At 37.7% G+C, this 18,397-nt stretch overlaps 1 protein-coding gene across 2 annotated transcripts in view; it reads left to right on the top strand.

Annotated features, from left to right (window-relative positions):
- Positions 1-18,397, top strand: part of SHTN1 (shootin 1) — a 101,653-nt gene that overhangs the window by 9,301 nt on the left and 73,955 nt on the right. For both annotated transcript variants that reach the window (XM_060126458.1, XM_060126459.1), the window contains exons 2-3: positions 5,080-5,132; positions 14,907-14,967. In XM_060126458.1, the coding sequence (XP_059982441.1) occupies positions 5,080-5,132; positions 14,907-14,967 (114 nt within the window). The remainder of the gene's footprint in view (positions 1-5,079; positions 5,133-14,906; positions 14,968-18,397) is intronic.

The following is an 18,397-nucleotide window of genomic DNA, read 5'->3' as shown; positions in this document are numbered from 1 at the left end:
AACTCAGTGGATGAGAATATACATTAGAAGATCTCATGAGGCAGTGTTTTTCTGGTTACATTTGATGGCTATTTAAAGCTTCATTTTTATTAAGTATCTTGTTGTAACGTATGATTTAAGAGGCCCTTTTAATATGGGGAGGAAAGTATGTGCTCTTTCATGATTTGTTCATGTGAAGACCTAGATCCATTCTTCCTCCTTCCTGAATTTAACACACATTTATTAAGTGCCTACAATATGTCAGGCATTGTGCTAGAAGAGGGCATCTGGATGCATAAAGACATAGTCTTCAACCTAGAGGGTTATTTCTGGTCTAGTGCTTTAGCACACTGCACAGAGTAGTGCTCATAAATGTTTTTTACATGGATGATCTTTAGGATCAGTAGACTGGTTCTGCTTCCACCATTCCTTACTGTGGGATTTGACTTTTCTATGCATTTGTGTCTTCACTTTTAAAGGGGAGATGTTAATATTTGGCTTAATTGCTCTACATCACAGATTTATATGAACCTCTCATTTCATTCAACATAGGCATAGACTCTGTGCTTTGTATTCTGCTGAGTGTAAGGTATATAGCAAGGAATTGAGTGGGAGAAAAGACAAGAAAACAGACCTGTGTTCAAACAACTTATAATGTTGCATGTAGATGCTTCAGTAGAGATCTATGAACAGTATACTTTGGTAGTATATTAGAAATATAAATGCTGATTTTTGCCCCCGTTATATGGGGAGAGTTTCTTAGAAGAAATGACAGTTGAACTGCATTGAAAAGGAGGAGGTAGGGAAGATGCAGAAGGGAAGACCTTGCAGGCAGAAGGGAAAATATTTGTAAAGACACTTGGGTATGAAAGGTCTTAGAGGGTTTAGGGAAGCATTGGGACTTTGGGTATGATGGAGTGAGTGTGGTCTCTGATTGGGGAGAGGAGAGGAGAGTGGGGTTCCCAGGTTGTGAAGCTAACATCTTTGGTGGTTTTTAAACAAGAGAATGAAATAAGCAGGTTTCTTTGTTACAGTGCTAACTAGTGTCTACCTTGTAAAGAATGAACTTGGCATAGAGGGCAGCTAGAGGCTAGATGAGAGGGTTTTGCTATTATTGAGGGTCAGAAATAGGGCAGAGATACTGGTGATAGAGGAAGGGCAGATTGGAGAGACATTTTGAGATCTGAGCAGTTGATGATCCTTTGGTGGTGGGGGAAAGTGGGGAATCAAGGGTGATCCTGAGGTACTAGCTTGAGAACTAGGTAGATGGTGGTCCTGTATACAGGAAGTAAGAGGTTTGGGTGAAATGGAATTGATGAGTTCACTTTCTAACATGTTGAGTTTGAGGTACTTGTAAGGTATGTGGCCAGAGATGTCCAGAACTGTACTGTTCAGTAGAACTTCCAGCTGCGATGGAAGTGTTCTGTGGCCACTAGCCACATGTAAGCTATTGAGCACTTGAAATGTGGTGAGAGCAGGTGAAGAGCTGAATTTTAAATTTTATTTAATTTTAATTAATGTAAATGTAAGTAGCCACATGTGGCTAGTGGCTACCATATTTGACAGTGCAGGTCTAGACAGTGTTGGTTGGAAATACTGATCTGGAGCTAATGCTAGGATAGGGTGGTTAAGCTTCCTGGGTCTGAGAGGTTTTCAGGGGCACTGGACTCTAAAATGCTGAAACTGCAAAAGGCCCAGGCAAGTTGATTGTTGCTCACCCTAGCCAGAGGTGTTATTGGCCTGTAATTCTGAACTTTAGTTGTCATGTTTCTCAAACAACTAAGTCTACTCAGCTGCTTCCTGGGGTGGCTGTGTCATGGTTTGCAGCTTGTAAAGAAAATTCTCTTTCTTGGCATTAGTGGGTTAGAATATAGAACCAGCATGATTCTTGAAGCACATGCTTTGCCTGCTATTCTCCTTGTTTTCTCCACATTTTCCTTTTTCTTCCATTCTATACTCCTATGTAGTGAGTCCCCTCTTTGGTTGCACATTAAAATCACCTGGGGTGCTTACTTCTTAAAGAAATACGGATGTCCAAGGTCCACCTAGTTAAATGAGAATCTTGGGTTGGGGGTGAGTGGAGAGGAGGCTAGAGAGCTGTAGGATTTAAAAGCTCCCCTGGTGATTCTAATGTGCAGCCAGGATTGAAAAGTACAGCTTCAGACATGCTTCCACTTCTTTGCCACCTTCTTTTTTTACTACAACAAACTACAGTTGATCTTTAACCCCCTCTCTCCTCCTTTTCTTTGGTGGAAGGTAGTAGTACTTAGGATTTCAGAGATTTTCTGCTCTGCCATCTTTCAGGCCATGTATCACCGAAGTAAGCCTGAGACTGAAGGCATTAGGGAGCAGCCTGATCTCTTGCTGTATCAGTAATGATAACCTTTGTTTAACATGCATTCAGCATTTAATATGCCTGAGCACTCTTGTTGCATGTTAGCTCACCTACTCTTAATAAGAACACTATGAGAGATGTACAGTTATTATTCCTATTTTCCAGATGAGGAATCGGAGACGCAGAGAGTAACCAGTTTGCCCAAGGTACCTGACTAAGTTAAGTGCTTGGGCTGCACTTTTAAATTGCTGTGCTGTGTGACTTTACAGTATAGTGAACTATGCTGTATCTGTAAATGCAAGGGATGAAGTCTTCCCAAGCTGCAGATGTCTTTCACATGACAGAGAATTGGTCAAAATCATTTCTTCTTTTTTTATTAATTCAAAATTTGGAGGATCTCTCTCATTAAATCACTTGAGTTTCACAGCTTATGTTAAAAAGTTTTGAAAGTGTGAGCCAGCTGTAAAACGATAAGGCTTTCTCTGTGACCCTTTGGCATTGCCAAAAGAGAAGTAGCTGAATAACATAGGTCATTATAGTTTTTACCAGTTTTGCTAAAGATGCGGTTACACATGTTTTCACTATGATATATGTGAATATTGTTTAGGGCAGTAATCTTGGTTTTTTTAAATTCAAAGAAATAAAAATATAAGTAAATATTTTTTGTTTATGCCCAATTCCCCAACTGCCCCTTCCCACTACCAAATGGTTGAATTCTTCCCATACTTTTCCTCTCCTTTCCCTGTACTTGGCTTCATTTTTTTTTTTTTTAAGTTGCTTACAGTCACGGAAAGCATATTTTCTGTGGTTTCCATTAAGATATTATAGGTAAAGATTCATGATTAATGCTTTTCATAAAGACCCAGTAATTGGGAGTCTATAGTGTTTCGCCTGGATTCTGTTGGCATTATAATGGAAGAACAGTGTCGGTATTTTTAAAAAGGCCTTCATAGCCGTTATCTGGTGCTTTAAATAGAAAAAAAAAATTTCTTACTGTCTTTTTTTTTTCTGTATGTCTGTAAAGTAGGTCATCAGGAATAGAGTGGTAAATCAATTTTGATTTTTCAACTTTATCTAAAGATACTTTTAAATGTCAAGTAAACGAAAGCAAAGTCTCTCAATAAAGTATTTATTTTTTGAAACAATATTAGATGTAGTAATAAGATTTGGGACCATGACCATAGACTACCTAATGATGTAAGTGCGTATTTTTAGAATCTCTTAGTTCATGTTTCTTTTTGTTAGAAAAAGGAAGGGGAGGGACATTTTATTGAATTTTCAGAACCGAGGACAATTTATTTCATACTCATTGGTTGGGGTTTGTCTGATGGAGGCTGATAAGGAGCTGGTGTGCAGAGGGCTTCATTCTGTGATCAATCAAATCTTTTCTGTTGAAACTGTAATGATTTTTTAAAGGGCTGTATCTTTACATGTGTACATTTAGCTATCTTATGGGCTACCTAATTTTCAAAGATTAGAAAATTTTTTTCAAAAAAAAGATTCTTTTTTGAGTGTGGCTTCAATAAAATGTCCATTAATTCTTATTTAGATGGTTATGAAGTGCTGATAAAACTTCGGGCCATTGATGGTATAGTCTCATAAATATTTGTTTATTTGAATTGGATTTTAAGATTTCGGTCCGGTCATCATAGTAACTATTCTAAACCCTTCAGATCCCTGTTGAAAGGAACAGCATATACTTTACCATCTGAATTGTTTTGACGGTATTCTCTGCTCCAGTGGTTAGAATCATACACTTTGGAATTAATGACCAGATTATATGGAATGTTCTTGAAACCACTGGTTTCAGATTTTTAATTGATATCTTCAGGTTCTTCATAGAAATAGGAAGCTCTGTTTGTCTTTTTTTTTTTTTTAAAGAAAAACTTAGCTTTTTGTAGATAAATCCCAATGAAATTTTTTTAAAGTAAAAGTATAAAAATCCAAACTTGATTATTGTCTGGCTGTCTGGTGCCAGTCAAAATGCTGGTCTGGGAGTGGGCAGTGGTTCTGCTGGGTCCACCTTAGACATTCTGCTCCATCAGTAGTCCTAAATCAGTCTCTTTCTTCCCACCATACGCTCTAAATGGCACATTCTCAACTGTGAGGCTATCTAAAAATGGTGCTTTGGCTAAGAGATGAATGTGGGAGTTCAGCTTGCTTTTCTGGCAGTGGAGGATTTTAAGTAGAAAACTGCTGCTTTTCCCACATAGCTGGAAATAGTTCCAGATAATTCACATATTTTTCTAATTTAGTGAAATGAATCTGGCTGGGATCTGGTCATGGCTTGGTGGTTGATGATCTTGCAGTGCCTGAAAATAGTTGTTCTTAGCTGAATGCTCATAGCAGAAACTTTCCCCTGCGGATAAAGAAGATATGTGACATTGAGTTTATTTTCTGGAGACTAATCTTAAATAAACCTGTGATTATAGCACCACAGACTAATCTTGCTGGAAGGAACTTCAGGGACACCAACCTGTCACAAGTGCTGAACATCAAAGATGACAAGTGACTTGTCATAGGCACTTATGGCTCATAGGTCTTCCTAATAACCCAGGAGAACTGAAATTCGGCTCTGTGGGCTCACATCTGCTCTGGTCTCTTCTTCTTCCTTATTCTTAAAAGCAGGAGCCCTTCTTCTGTGGCCTCTTCTCCACCCCACCCAGAACCTTGTAAATAGACAATAGGGGTTAGTTGGGTTCCCAGGTTTTCCCATAGTAAACTTTTGATAGCATTATAACATTGCTTTGCTTTTTTTCTTTTAGCAATAGGTGAATATGAAGACCTCAGAGCAGAGAACCAGAAGACAAAGGAGAAGGTTTGTACTTTACCCTTTCTTTCCTCTCTTACTTGTGTAAAAGCCTAGACAGCATGGTGCATTGTTCTGCCACCAGTTTCAGTTAAATGCGAATGAGAGTGGTTTTTTAAATTTCTTTTCTCCTGCATGTGTGGTTCAGGCTAATATCAACTCCAGGCTCCAGATGGTAAAGAATAGCAGGCATGCCACAGTGGGCGCTGCTCTGGGAGATTAACTACACGGCTAAATGTGCAGCAAGGCACCAAGCCAAGCAACTCAAGCCCCCAAGAATTGTACTTTTTCCAGCAGTCAGATTTGGGATTCTAGTGATGGAATTGAAGGCCTGAGACATTTACCTTTTGGGTTGAGACATATTAGATCTGGAGAGAACTCTTTGGAATTAGTCATTGGTATTTAGCTCAGATGCTTCCCTAAATCCTTTGTATGTTTGCCTCCTCTAAGTATATGAATAATCTGTTGGAAGTTGAAAAACACCCAATGTGAAGATGGTGAAGCGTGGTGAATATTTTCCTGGGCTCTGGCAGTTTTATTTTTTAACGGTTAAATAATTAAATTCTACTTACCTTTATGTCTCTGGACATATCCATTTAAGATTCATGAGTGTTTTGTTTTGTTTTGTTTTGTTTTGCTGTACGCGGGCCTCTCACTGCTGTGGCCTCTCCTGTTGTAGAGCACAGGCTCCGGACGGACGCGCAGGCTCAGCGGCCATGGCTCACGGGCCCAGCCGCTCCGCGGCATGTGGGATCCTCCCAGACTGGGGCACGAACCCGTGTCACCTAGCATCAGCAGGCGGACTCTCAACCACTGCGCCACCAGGGAGAAGCCCCATGAGTGTTTTTTTAACATATATCTTTTTTTCCCTATAAGTTTAGGGAAGGGACATACAGAAGGGAAGGCTAAAGAAAGTAGAGGGACTGAGTAGAAAATGAAAAGGAGAGAGAGGGGGAACTGTCCATTATTGTTATTTAGATATAAATGAAACTTATTTTAAAAATTTTAAATTTCTATTTTTAGAAATTTGTTTGATAGACCAGATATTTCAAAGCATAACATCCATGGTGGAAAATTAATAAGACAGGTCCTTCGTGGTTATGAAAGAAGGTACACATCATTATGCAACCTTGTCTTTAAAATTTCAGAGTAAGAGCTGTAATGAAAATTGGCAGTGAGCTAAATATTTGTAAAACTTGTGGCACGTTTGTGGGTATTTATTGAACTCTTAAAAATCATATTTAACTTTTTTACTTGTATTAATTTGCCACCTATATAGATGTTGGTGTGGTGGTATTAATGGTAAGTCCTCTAGTTCAAAGCACATTATAATAGATTTTTAGATCGTTATTTTTCACCCACGTTTCATGCTCCTTTGCTCATTTGTAAATATTATTTGTAAATATTATTTTTGAAATAAAATTTTTATTTAAAAATTTATTTATATTTGAAATTTTAAGTATCTTCCCTTCCTTTCACTAGGCAATTCAGGGAATGGTGGGTGGGGTGATGAGAATATCTGTGATAGAAGGTGGCTGGTACATGCGTCTCTAATATGGTAAGGAGGTCACATAATACAGTTTGACAAGATTTCTAATTCTAACATAACCACACAAAATCACAGATGTCCCGAGGATGCCAACAGGTGGGGAGTATATGCTTAGATCTTGGGTCCCTGTTGTCCCATAATTTTAAAGCAAAGCTAATGGGTGAAGCTTATGCCAGATAGCTTGAGTCTTTTTCCGTAAGTTCCAGCTCTAGGAGAAGGAGCCAAGACGTTATCAGTCAATTGAGTCTCTTCTATATATGTTCCTGGTCCAAGGGGGGAAGAGCAAAACAAGTTGGAAGGGTTAATTCAGGAGAACTCCTTGGTTTAACCTGGAAGATAGGAGGAGGGAAAGCAAACAAGTGTCTTCATTTGATGAAGAAAGAAGGATATAGAAGAATGTGAATAACATAAGAGGAAAAAGAGTAAATTTTTTGTTTTCTCTTATCCTTCTTTAATCCTTGCTTACTTGTAGACCTAGCATTGCCCTAAAGATAGTAGATGTTCTATAAACATCTGTTATTAGTGATGATGATGGTTGTTTAACTGCGAGCCACTTTCTGCAGTGAGTTTTTATGTGAACCATCTGTTATACAAGTGAATTGTAGGTAAGATGCATTTGGCAAAACAAGGATTAAAAATTACCTTAGCCCATTACCTGTTTACATGTTTCTCTACACAGAGTATGTCCTGATACTTTTGTAACATCTGTATTGACGTGCTTCTGTACTTATTCTTTAAAAATAACTATTAACAGAAATGGGAAGAAAAGAAATGAAAACAATATGGAATGCTGTGTGGTTGGGTAAAACAAAATAGGATGGTTTTAAGTTTACCGCACTCTGTTTATCTTGTGTTAAAAGACTAGTAGGCTTATTACTGCAGATTCTTCCCCGAATTGGGGGCTGTATTACAAAGGAGGGAAGCCTATAATAAAAGCCTTTTTAATACAGCACAGAATGAGTAAAAGCAGCTTTAGTTCTGGAGGTGGTAAATGGAGAACACCATTTTCTCTGGCAAAGCATTCTCTGTGCCTGGCTGTGTGAGCTTTGTCCAGTCCCCATCAGCAAATATTCATGGCCATTCTTACCTCGTGACCCCACACGAGTTCAGTTAAATCAGTCAAGGATAGGAATCTAAAGTAAGAGTCTTTTGCCATAGTTAATTTGATGTGGGGAAATTTTGCAGAAGTGTAAGCGACCAGAAAAATAAATGGCAAGTTTTTTCCTTCTGTGTGTCCACATTAAGTCTAGACATCTTTGTTGTCAGGTCATGAACCTTATCAATGGGAAGAGACAGTGGGTGTGATTCCTTTGGGTAGATCTTTTTATGCCCTGTTTAGAATCTCCTCTGTTGAGACAAGTGGTAGGACATGAATTTCCTCAGAACAGCGGTTGCTTAAGAGACTGTTTTTTTAAGCAGCTACTGTGTCATGTACATTCCCTTATCTCCCTTATCTGATGCTCCAAACCACCCTGTGCCAGCTCTATTTCACAGAAAACAGGACCTCGGGGCTTAACAGAGTCTAGATTCAGACAGGGTATTCTAACCAAAAATACTCATTTTGAAGCAGGTAAACCTAGGGGATCTAATTGACTTTTTCCCCAAAGGTCTTGGTTTTATTCTTAATTTTTTATTGTTAGCCCATGAATTTTCCACAGCAAATTATCAGACTCAATACTTTTCTGGATCGTTTGTCTTCATCATCTATTGGTTTGTATTTAAAAACTGAAAGTTAAATATCAAATCAGTCTTACATCAGAAAAATTCTCGCGTGCGTGTGCCTCTGTGTGTTTGTTTGTGTGCGCGCGCGCACATGTGTATAGATTCTGACATAATGCATTCCAAGGGTAAGAGTAGGAGATTTGGGAGGGTGCGCCAGTGTTTTAATGATCTTTTCCTTTGCAGTTCTCCCTTTTTAAGAACAATATAACGCTGATCATTTTGTGGTTTTTATCAATGTCTTTGAGGATGGAATCAGGATCTGAGTTGATAAGGAAAACTTTTTGCTGAATGCCTTCTGAGTACTGGGATATAAAGAAAAATGTACGAAGGTCCCACTCTAGAATAAAACTACTCTAATGAGGGACGCAGGCAAGTTGACAAATAACTGTGATAAATTGTACATATAAGTGAATGCTTAGAGTTTAGGGGTGGAATGGGAAAAGAACAAAAAGACAAGGTTCCTACTCAATTCCATGTGACTAACTCTTATCTCTTAATGCTTGGATTAAATGTGGCTTACTTTTTTTCAAAGTCTTCTTTCTCTCACAAGCAGAATTGTCGCCTCTTTGTAATGAAACATCTGTATATTTCTTATGCACTTACCACATTTTATCAACCAAAATTCATTATCAAAATATTATATAGGGTACATGTAAGATATCTGGGTTGGATTAAAGTGTAAAAGCTTCAGTTTTGTTTTTTTTAGACATCAAGATACGTGGAGATTATGGAAAGGGTGCTACTTATTTTTTGCCCAGTTTCTAAATAGCATTATCAACAATATGTTAAAAAGTGAGAAGGCCTATCACATTGAAGTCAACAACCCTTCCAAATTATTTTTGGGGTAAAAAAAAATAGAGGACTTGTATATTTTGAAGTCAACCAAATGAAGTTTTACTCTGCTTGTGAAGCAATCATCATATTTAAATGTGTTAGTCATGCTTCTACAATTGAAGGGCATTCTCTTATGACTCATTCAGGATCTTTGTCATAGCTGTTTGTGGTTTTTTTCCTATATGGGGGGGCAGAGCTTTTTTGAGCTTTTAATGGAATAGCTTTCACATTTCTCAGAGTGGTGGGGGCAATGTGGAGTGTGCATAAAAAGAAGGAAATCTGTAGAATAGAAGAATGTCTGCCTTTGAACAGTAAGTATTTATGTTTAATTCTATGTTCCGAGATCGAGTTTTGAAATGAATAAATGTTTAAGTGGCTGATTAGAAGTCGTTTGGGTGAGCTACTGTAACACTGCATCAGGCGGTTCTGTCAGCTTGCCAGGAACAATGAATGAAAAGGGAATGAGACAGACACTTTCCAAGACTTAGGTTTCAAGAAGCAAGATAGATGATACTGTTTGCATCTTGGCTCAGTTGTCTATTGTTAAAATTTCTTCATCTTTTGTAAATTTCAGAGGTGAAGGTCCCAAAGTATTTTATTTAAAAAAAATCAGTAAAGAAGCCACTTTAAAGAGCAAGATATGCATCCATTATGCTAACTGTTCATGCATAATACATTCACATACATGCAGTTTCTTTAGAGCAGAGTGGCAAGTGGTTGTGCCAGAGAAAAAGTAATTACTTAGCAGTTTGAAAGTGAAAATGAGTCTCTTATTAACAGCAATCTATCCAGAAACAAAGAGCAAGGATCTCTGTTCTGATGACATGTGTTTCCATCTAACACACAATACCTAGAATTTGGAGAATGCTGTAAGACAGCTTTAGGGGACAGCTACTACTTCATTGCCTGTGAAAATTGGAGGGAAAGAACTTTGAATTGGAAGAAAGAACACTACCGAAAGAGAGTGAAAAGAATTCCATCCTAGTGGGAATGATTTAATTTATTGTGTTCTTTAAGGATAAGCACAGCTGAGTTCTAGCCAAACTTACATAGGTGGAACAATAGAATTGTTGAGTTTTACTAAAAATGATTTGATGGTCCTCGAACTGCATCACCAAATATTCTAAAACAGGTAAATATGGACAATTCTGAAGCTTTGCCTGTTTAAACTTTTAAATATTGTAACTGGACATAAAAGGAATGAAGTTCAAGACAAATAAGTAAAAAATGGTGTGGAGTTGAGACCTTTTCAGACTTAATGTTGTAGCCTCTGCTGTATGTTCCTGTAGTGCAGTACTTCTCTCATTATGGCAAGTGTTCTTATAAATTGCTTGTTTCACTGTTGATCTTTCTTGGTTGATCATAACTTTTGTGAGAGCACATTGCCTGTTATGTTCCCCACTGTATTTTCTCTGCTTAACATAGCACCTGTATGAATAATTTGTTCAATACTTGGAGGAAGGAAATAAAGGCATTCAGTGATTACAGTAGATGCCTGCTTAGAAGTCTAATTCAGTCAACTGTACGGTAGTTGTCTTTGTGTAGATTGCCTACTCTGTTGCTGTCCTGTGTATGCAGTGCATGTGTGTACTTCTTGGGCCCCACACTGGCCTTTCTGTAGGCTGGCAACTCTTTGTTGCATTTGTGTGTCATGGAGATAAAAATGAATGTTTATGTTAGTGGAAGTTAGACACAATTCAGAATATTGGGGGTTTTCTTGCATAAAATATACACACAGCAAAATATAAAGATATCTTAGTACCTACAGTTATCTGTACTTCTGCTGAGCCCCGTTAAGCAGACATTTTAGTACAAACAGGAGTTGGATGATATGCGAGGCAGAAAGAACAGAGCTGCCTATTTCGGTCGGGGAGAGGGGAATACCAATACACACTGGAAAGACTTTCCTTCACAAATCAGTCTGCCAGTGCTTTGAGATGCTGGTTTAGTTTCAGAAGCCAGGTATCTGCCTGGATGAGCCTCAAGGAAGAGTTCTGGAAAACAGCCAGGGCTTCTAATATGAAGAGCTTTCAAAAGCAGCAAGGCTAACCTCCCGCCAATTCACCACTTCATGAAGAGCCAAAATAGAGACTCTAGAATTGATGTAATGTGATCCAACTTGCTTAAACCAGCCAGCACTCGTGCTGCTGGGTTCTACCCCAGCCTTGAGCTACAGAGAATCGTTGAGCATCGTAATTAAGGGACGTGGGCCCAAGAACATCTGTTGCTATTGCAGAGTCTTCACGAGCAATTCTCACACAAAAAGAAGCAGTTTCTACAAATGATGCAGCTGCGTGAGCAGGAGAGAGGAAGGGGTAGGATGGGTGAGGGGCTTCTGTGGGATGTAAAGATACAACGTTCTTCCAAAAAGGCCCGGAATCTTTGCTACTTTCTCTCTGTTGGTAGATCGAGAGAAAGGTTACAAGATATTTTTCTGGGTTCATCTAAAATGATGAAATAAGGAGATGTTTGGATTTCTGCTTAGTAAACGGGTACGTCCTTCATATTTTGCTCAGCTCTGGTTGGAATAAATAAGTTGCTTTTGCAGCATGTGTAAATCCCCGCCCCCACAATACACACCCCTTTCAGTATCCATAGCAGATGGTAAATTCTGTGGCTGCCAGTTCTATCATAATATGGTTGCAGAAAATAGAAAGCACAGCAACATGAAGACCTCTGATAGAACACAGCTGGTGTTGGGAGACTGCTTCTGAATCTGCTGGTGATGACTATAGAGTTAGTGTGAAAGCACATAGCTGGACTGTAGAAACTTGTTACTTGAATGTTGGGATAAGACTGTGATGTTGAGACCCTTTATTAACCAAAGCATGTCTACCTGGGCCTTATGAGCGAAGAGCATGGGCCATGGGTGGGCAGACTGGCAGGGTGGTGGGGAAGTACAAGGGGAACAGGTACTACATTCTAGAAAATGAGAGGAGCGTTCCTGAAACAGCTGGCTAACACGCTCATGAAGTTAGGTGTTACACTATCTGGTGGGGGAAGGATCTCATAAACGTATTTGAGAATCCAGGACTCTATAGAGTGTTTAGAATTTTAAACACCAAAAGACAATAAATACAATTTACATGTGAAGTTGGGACTAGAAATTGTATTAGAATTACTTTTTTACAGAAGTTAAATTGACACAAGAAAACTTTAATGAAAGGATATGGCTTTTCCTTTAGAAAATGGTCCTGCCTGACCCCTCTTGTGGAGGGTCTAGGTCAGGATTTAGTAAATAGCTTTGCTAGTTTAACACCGTGTACTCGTTTCATGTACTCTAGCCAGAATGGATTTACCCAAATGAACAGAGATAGGTTTTTAAAACTAAAACTTCTAGAAAGTTTCAGTTCCTGAGAGACTGACGTACAAAACTGAACTGCTTTCTTAATTTTTTTATTTTAAAAATATTTTAAAAGCATAGAAAAGGGCAGAGAATAATATAACAAATACACACCTCACAGAATTAGCTTATTTTTTTTTGAAACTTAAAAGAGAAAAGAATGCTACAGATAAAATTGAAGGTCCTTTGTGTCACCCAGCCCTAGACCCCTTCCCCTCCCTATCTTTTAAGAGGCAGCTACTGTTATGTATTTTGTGTGTATCCTTCTAGTTCATGTTTTTATGTTTTTATATATACCATATGTATTGGGAAATATACAGATACAATATAAATATATAAAGTGTTTTTGTGTGCTTAAGGTATCATTTGATATATATTCTATAATTCCTTTTACTCAACATTATGGTTTCTGAGGTTTATCTATGTTGATACATTTAACTTCAGTTCATTCATTTTCATTTATAGTGTATTATATGGATATACCATGATTTATTGTTATTATAAATGCAGAACATGTTTGTATAGATCATTTTGTACACATTGCTAGAGATTCTAGAATCTAGAAGTAGAATTGCTGAGTCATAGGGTATGTACAAGTCCAATTTTGTTAGTTTATTTCCAAAAGTAGTTATGCTAGTTGACATTTCATCTGCAGTATGTGAGAGTATCCGACATGTGATCCCAGACTTCTCCAGTTTTTGCCAGTCTATTAGATGAGAATATCTTACTATTTTAATTTGGGTTTTCCCAATTATCAGTGGCATCATAATTTTTTAGCCATTGACATTTGAAAATAAAAATACCCAAAGGTGTGAAATCCCAAAAAACATATCCCAGATGTGTTTTTCTGACATGGTAGGATTAAAATATAACTTTGTTCATATGGTCCTCTTAGTATAGTAGTATTCCCACACAATTAAAATTTTAATTATCATTCTAATAGCTAAAATCACTTTTTAAAGTTTTAGATATTTTTGATGAAAATCTTCCTAAAATGTGTTTTACTTCCTATTTTGTGAAAATCGGGGTGAATTGAATTCAGTTCTCATAATGAATGTTAGGTTTTAAAAAAATTCATTAATGTCTACAGAGCCAGTTTAGATACTTGTTTCTGTACCTGATACCCTAAAAGATCCTCATGCTTTAATAAGTTATTTTTGCCTTCCCTCCTTTTAATTTGCTACCTTCTTCTATTCAGAATTCTAAGGATACATGGATGGTTTTTTCTTGAGTGAGAGAGTGCATGGGACTTGGGCAGCAGTTTGCCTCCAGGCAGTGGTCACTTCCAGTGTGCCCCCAGGGTTCTGGATAATTGAAACTGCGCAGTTTCAGCAATCTGACCTGCGGATGAGTGGGGTTTTTACTGTGTCAGCAAAATACCTACTTAAAAAGAGGCACAAATATTCTCTAAAAGAATGAATACATTTTAACTCAAGGATGTTAAATTGGTCTGTTACTGAAGAGATAATGAGCCTGGAAGGTGACTCATTATCTTAGAAGGTCTGAGAAAATTGGCCAGATACAAGTGGTACAAATATCATGCTGGTGAGCAGTAACAAATACCATGTGGCCATTCATGCCTTTTTTCCCTTCGTATATTTTTTTTCTTTTTAAAATTATTCTATTTTTCTTCTTTTTTATTGAACTATAGTTGATTTACAATATTGTGTTAATTTTATGTGTAGAGCAGAGTGATTCTGTTGTATGTGTGTGTGTATTCTTTTCCATTAGGTTATTACAAGATGTTGAATATAGTTCCCTGCGCTATACAGTAAATCCTTGTTGTTTATCTATTTTATATATAGTGATATGTATCTGTTAATCCCGTACTCCTAATTTATCTCCGCCCTCTCCCTTTTGGTAACCGTAAGTTTGTTTTCTATGTCTGTGTGTCTGTTTCTGTTTTGTAAATAAGTTCATTTGTATTATTTTTTAGATTCCACATATAAGTGATATCATATATTTATCTCTGTCTGACTTACTTCACTTGGTATAGGAATCCCTAGGTCCATCCATATTGCTGCAAATGGCACTATTTCTTTTTTATGGCTGAATGATATTCCATGGTATACATATCACATATCTTCTATATCCATTCATCTGTTGATGGACACTTAGGTTGCTTCCATGTCTTAGCTATTGTACATAGTGCTGCTATGAACATTGGGGGTGCATGTATCTTTTTGAATTAGAGTTTTTGTCTTTTCTGGATATATCATTAATGCTTTTTTAAGATTTTTATTTTTTGTTTTCATAAAATTGTTTATGTTTGCTCTTTCTTGTCTTTCCAAACTTATGATATAAAGTTAACATTTCTGCTTTTTTCTCATTTCAGTGTGACAAAATTAGGCAAGAACGAGATGAAGCGGTTAAAAAACTGGAGGAATTTCAGAAAAGTATGTGAGCATTTCAGTGGAATTGTTCTAACACATACAACTGTGCTTTGGGATTATGTGGGTAGACATGTACCCTGTGTTTAGTTGCTGATGCATTGGGTGTCCAAGAAAGGAAGAATTGTCTTCCTATTTGCCCAAAAAGTGCTCTGGCATTACTGTGATTTTTAAAGAAATGGATTGAGCGTTATTGTTTCATAAGTATATTATTTATATATATATATAAAACACAGTTTGTACTTGTTATAAAAAATTTTACTATACAGAACAGTTAAAAGAGAGCAAATTTGTTATCTTCACTCTTTGAGAAAAGCCAACATTAGTATTTTATAGTCTTTTTTTCCTGATCTTTTATCTGTGAAATATATGTATCAACAAAAAATACAGTCATGCTTTGCATTCAGTTTTATAGCCTACTCTTTTCAGTAAACAGTATATTATAGTCATCTTTGCATGTCAGTAGAGATATGTATATCAGTTTTTAGTGTTGCCCATAGTATTCTATGATAGTACCGTAATTTATTTAAACAATTCTTCAGTGATAGATGGATTATTTCTGGTTTTTAGTAATTATCAATAATGCTGTGACAAGTATTCTTATACATACATTTTTACAGTGGTCTGGTTAGTTCCTTAGGGTAATTTATGGAAAAGGAATTCTAGGTTTACAGAACTATACATTTTTAGGAGTTTGAATGGTTGAAATAGCCCTCTCACCAAGGAAAGTTATATTCCCACAGAAGCTTTAATAATCTTCTTAATTTTTGCTATGTTATTTTTTATGTGATGTAAATCTGTTATTACTTCATCCCCTAAAATAGAACATATCTGATCACACTCAGAAGGATCAGAAGGAAATAAGTCACGGGAAAGGGCCAGACCTTAGCAGGGAGAGTGACCCTCCCCCTTAGAAGCAGGGCCTTTGTCCATCCTTCTGCAGATGCCATGTTAGTCAGGTTGTTTGATTATATCATAAAGCGTTGACTTGGTAACTATACCACAAAGCATTTTATTCTTGTTGAAGGTAAAGCAGCTATAAAAATGCAGCATTACAGTGAAATTTCAATAGCCAGTTTATTTCAGGTATCTGGCTGTAACGAGGAAAACCAAAAGGGAATATTGTTGATAAAACATATCTTTGGTGGCCAATATGCTATGACAGAACTATTTTTTATCTGTGAATGTGTGGATTGTAGCTGTTTAGGACCTTCTCCTTCCCTAATGCAGGATTAATGGGACATTCTTACACTTGAACTGACACTGGGTTACAGCTTCAAGAGTTATACCATTGACATAGTTACCAGTTAATGTGTTTGAATTAGTTATTGATATTGGATTGGCATACTCTGTGCAGTGGGAATAGTTCGAATTCTTATGGTTGGAGTTATAAAATATTTTGGTCCAGGTAGGTAGTAGGGATTTTACCTCTTGCATTATGCAGAAATGGAAGCAACTTCCTACCAAATCAGCCTACCTTTAGAGTAACATGTAAACTTTGCTTTCATCTACCATTTCTCTTTTCCATTTCTCTTCCTCTAAATACCTTTGATAGTTTTAAAAATTTACATTTTTCCTTATGAGCAACTCAAAGCTTGAAAGAAATCATCTTTATTGTTGTTTTCATTCAATTTTTACCTTTACTACATCAACCTAATTTAAGTTTGGATGGCAGGAGAACAGAGTATTAACTCTTCACTCAGTCTCAAAAGAACAGAAAATGGAGACTAAGAAAACTTTAAATATTTGTTAAAAAATAGAGTTAAATGGTTCACGACTTTAGAACATAGAGTAGAATTTCAGATTTGGAAGGGAATGAGGCAGTTTTCACCAGTAAAAGGCACCATTTGGTGTGAATCCCTGTAGCCCTGAGCAATTCCTTCATTAGTAAAAATGGAATAAATGACCCTACCTTATAGGCTGTTCGAGGATTAAATGAGATAATCCATGTAAAAAGTGCTGAACACAGTGCTTGGCACTATAGTAAGTGCTCAATAAATACTAGTTGCAGGCTTCCCTGGTGGCGCAGTGGTTGAGAGTCCGCCTGCCGATGCAGGGGACGTGGGTTCGTGCCCCTGTCTGGGAAGATCCCACATGCCGCGGAGCGACTGGGCCCGTGAGCCATGGCCGCTGAGCCTGCGCGTCCGGAGCCTGTGCTCCGCAACGGGAGAGGCCACAACAGTGAGAGGCCCGTGTACCGCAAAAAAAAAAAAAAAAATACTAGTTGCTGCTACCACCATCTCATTTACTGCACCATCCAGGGCTTGACTGCCCTTCAGTATTAAGAGTTTGTATCATTTACCTTTCATGAATTAGTTTCTGAACACCAGTCTCCACATTTGGACAGCTCCAGGGGAAGGTTTCTTTTGGTACTAAGTTGAAATCTGCCTTCCTGTAATGTTTACCTAGTTCTAGTTCTGGTTCTCCAGGTGTAGGAAGAGCAGCCGAATGAGGGTCAGGAAGAGCTTTGTTAGGCTGTTGGGATCAACTCTTCCTAGCTTGGCATACTTTTCGTAGCTGGTTTTGCCCGTATTTCCGTGTGATTCTTGGCCCTCTGCCAGCTCTTCCCGAGCCTTTCTCCTGTCTTTCTGGACGGAGTACACCACTGACTGCGTAGTAAAGCCACGTTGCCTAGAAAGACAGATTTCTGTGAAAGTGAAAGTAACTAAAGTTCTTTCATGTCTTTTAGGCCACAACATTAGATCCCCTGCTCTGTTTTAGTGCCTACCAGTTTTCCTGCATACCTGCTAGCTTTCATGGCTGTTTTCTCACTACATGAAAACCTTTCTAAGTAATCTGATATTGCACGAGAACTTATGGTATGTTTGCCACATATACTTTAGAGATATCCTGCATGTAAATATTGCTGAGAGTTGGCTGGATGGAGAGGAGTTTTGCTCAGGAAGCAGCATCATTGGTGGTGTCATTTTTAAATATGAGGAATTAGAAAAGAACATAGAAAATTGAAGTCATCTAGAAATAGCTTTAGGTGGCCTTTACCAGTTAGAACTCTGTAATCTGGAATATGTTCCTTAACTTCTCTGGGCCTCAGTGTTCTCAAATACAAAATTGCTATGATAATACCTACTTCCTAAGATGGTTGTGAGGATTTACGAGTGGACACACGTAAAGGGGTTTAGCACACGACAGACACGTAGTTGGCCTGATAAACAATGATAGTGGTTGTTTCCTAAGCAGTTCTGTACTACAGAGAACATTCCTGTAAAAAGGTATTCACACGTGAACTTTTTTTGTGACATTTTTTCAGTCATCAGACAAACACAGGTATGAATAACTACTTTGTACATAGCATTGTGCTAGGTGCAAGAGAGTCAGCCATGAGTGAAGAAAGTCTCTGCTGATGCTCAGTTAGTAGAAGACAAAACAAGTTAAAAGAACCCCAGTTCCCCTACAGTGTGATGTATTCTATGATGGC

The sequence above is a fragment of the Lagenorhynchus albirostris genome, chromosome 16 (assembly GCF_949774975.1).
Source record: "Lagenorhynchus albirostris chromosome 16, mLagAlb1.1, whole genome shotgun sequence".
Classification (NCBI taxonomy): Eukaryota; Metazoa; Chordata; class Mammalia; order Artiodactyla; family Delphinidae; genus Lagenorhynchus; species Lagenorhynchus albirostris.
This window is presented reverse-complemented; position numbering and strand designations above follow the sequence as displayed.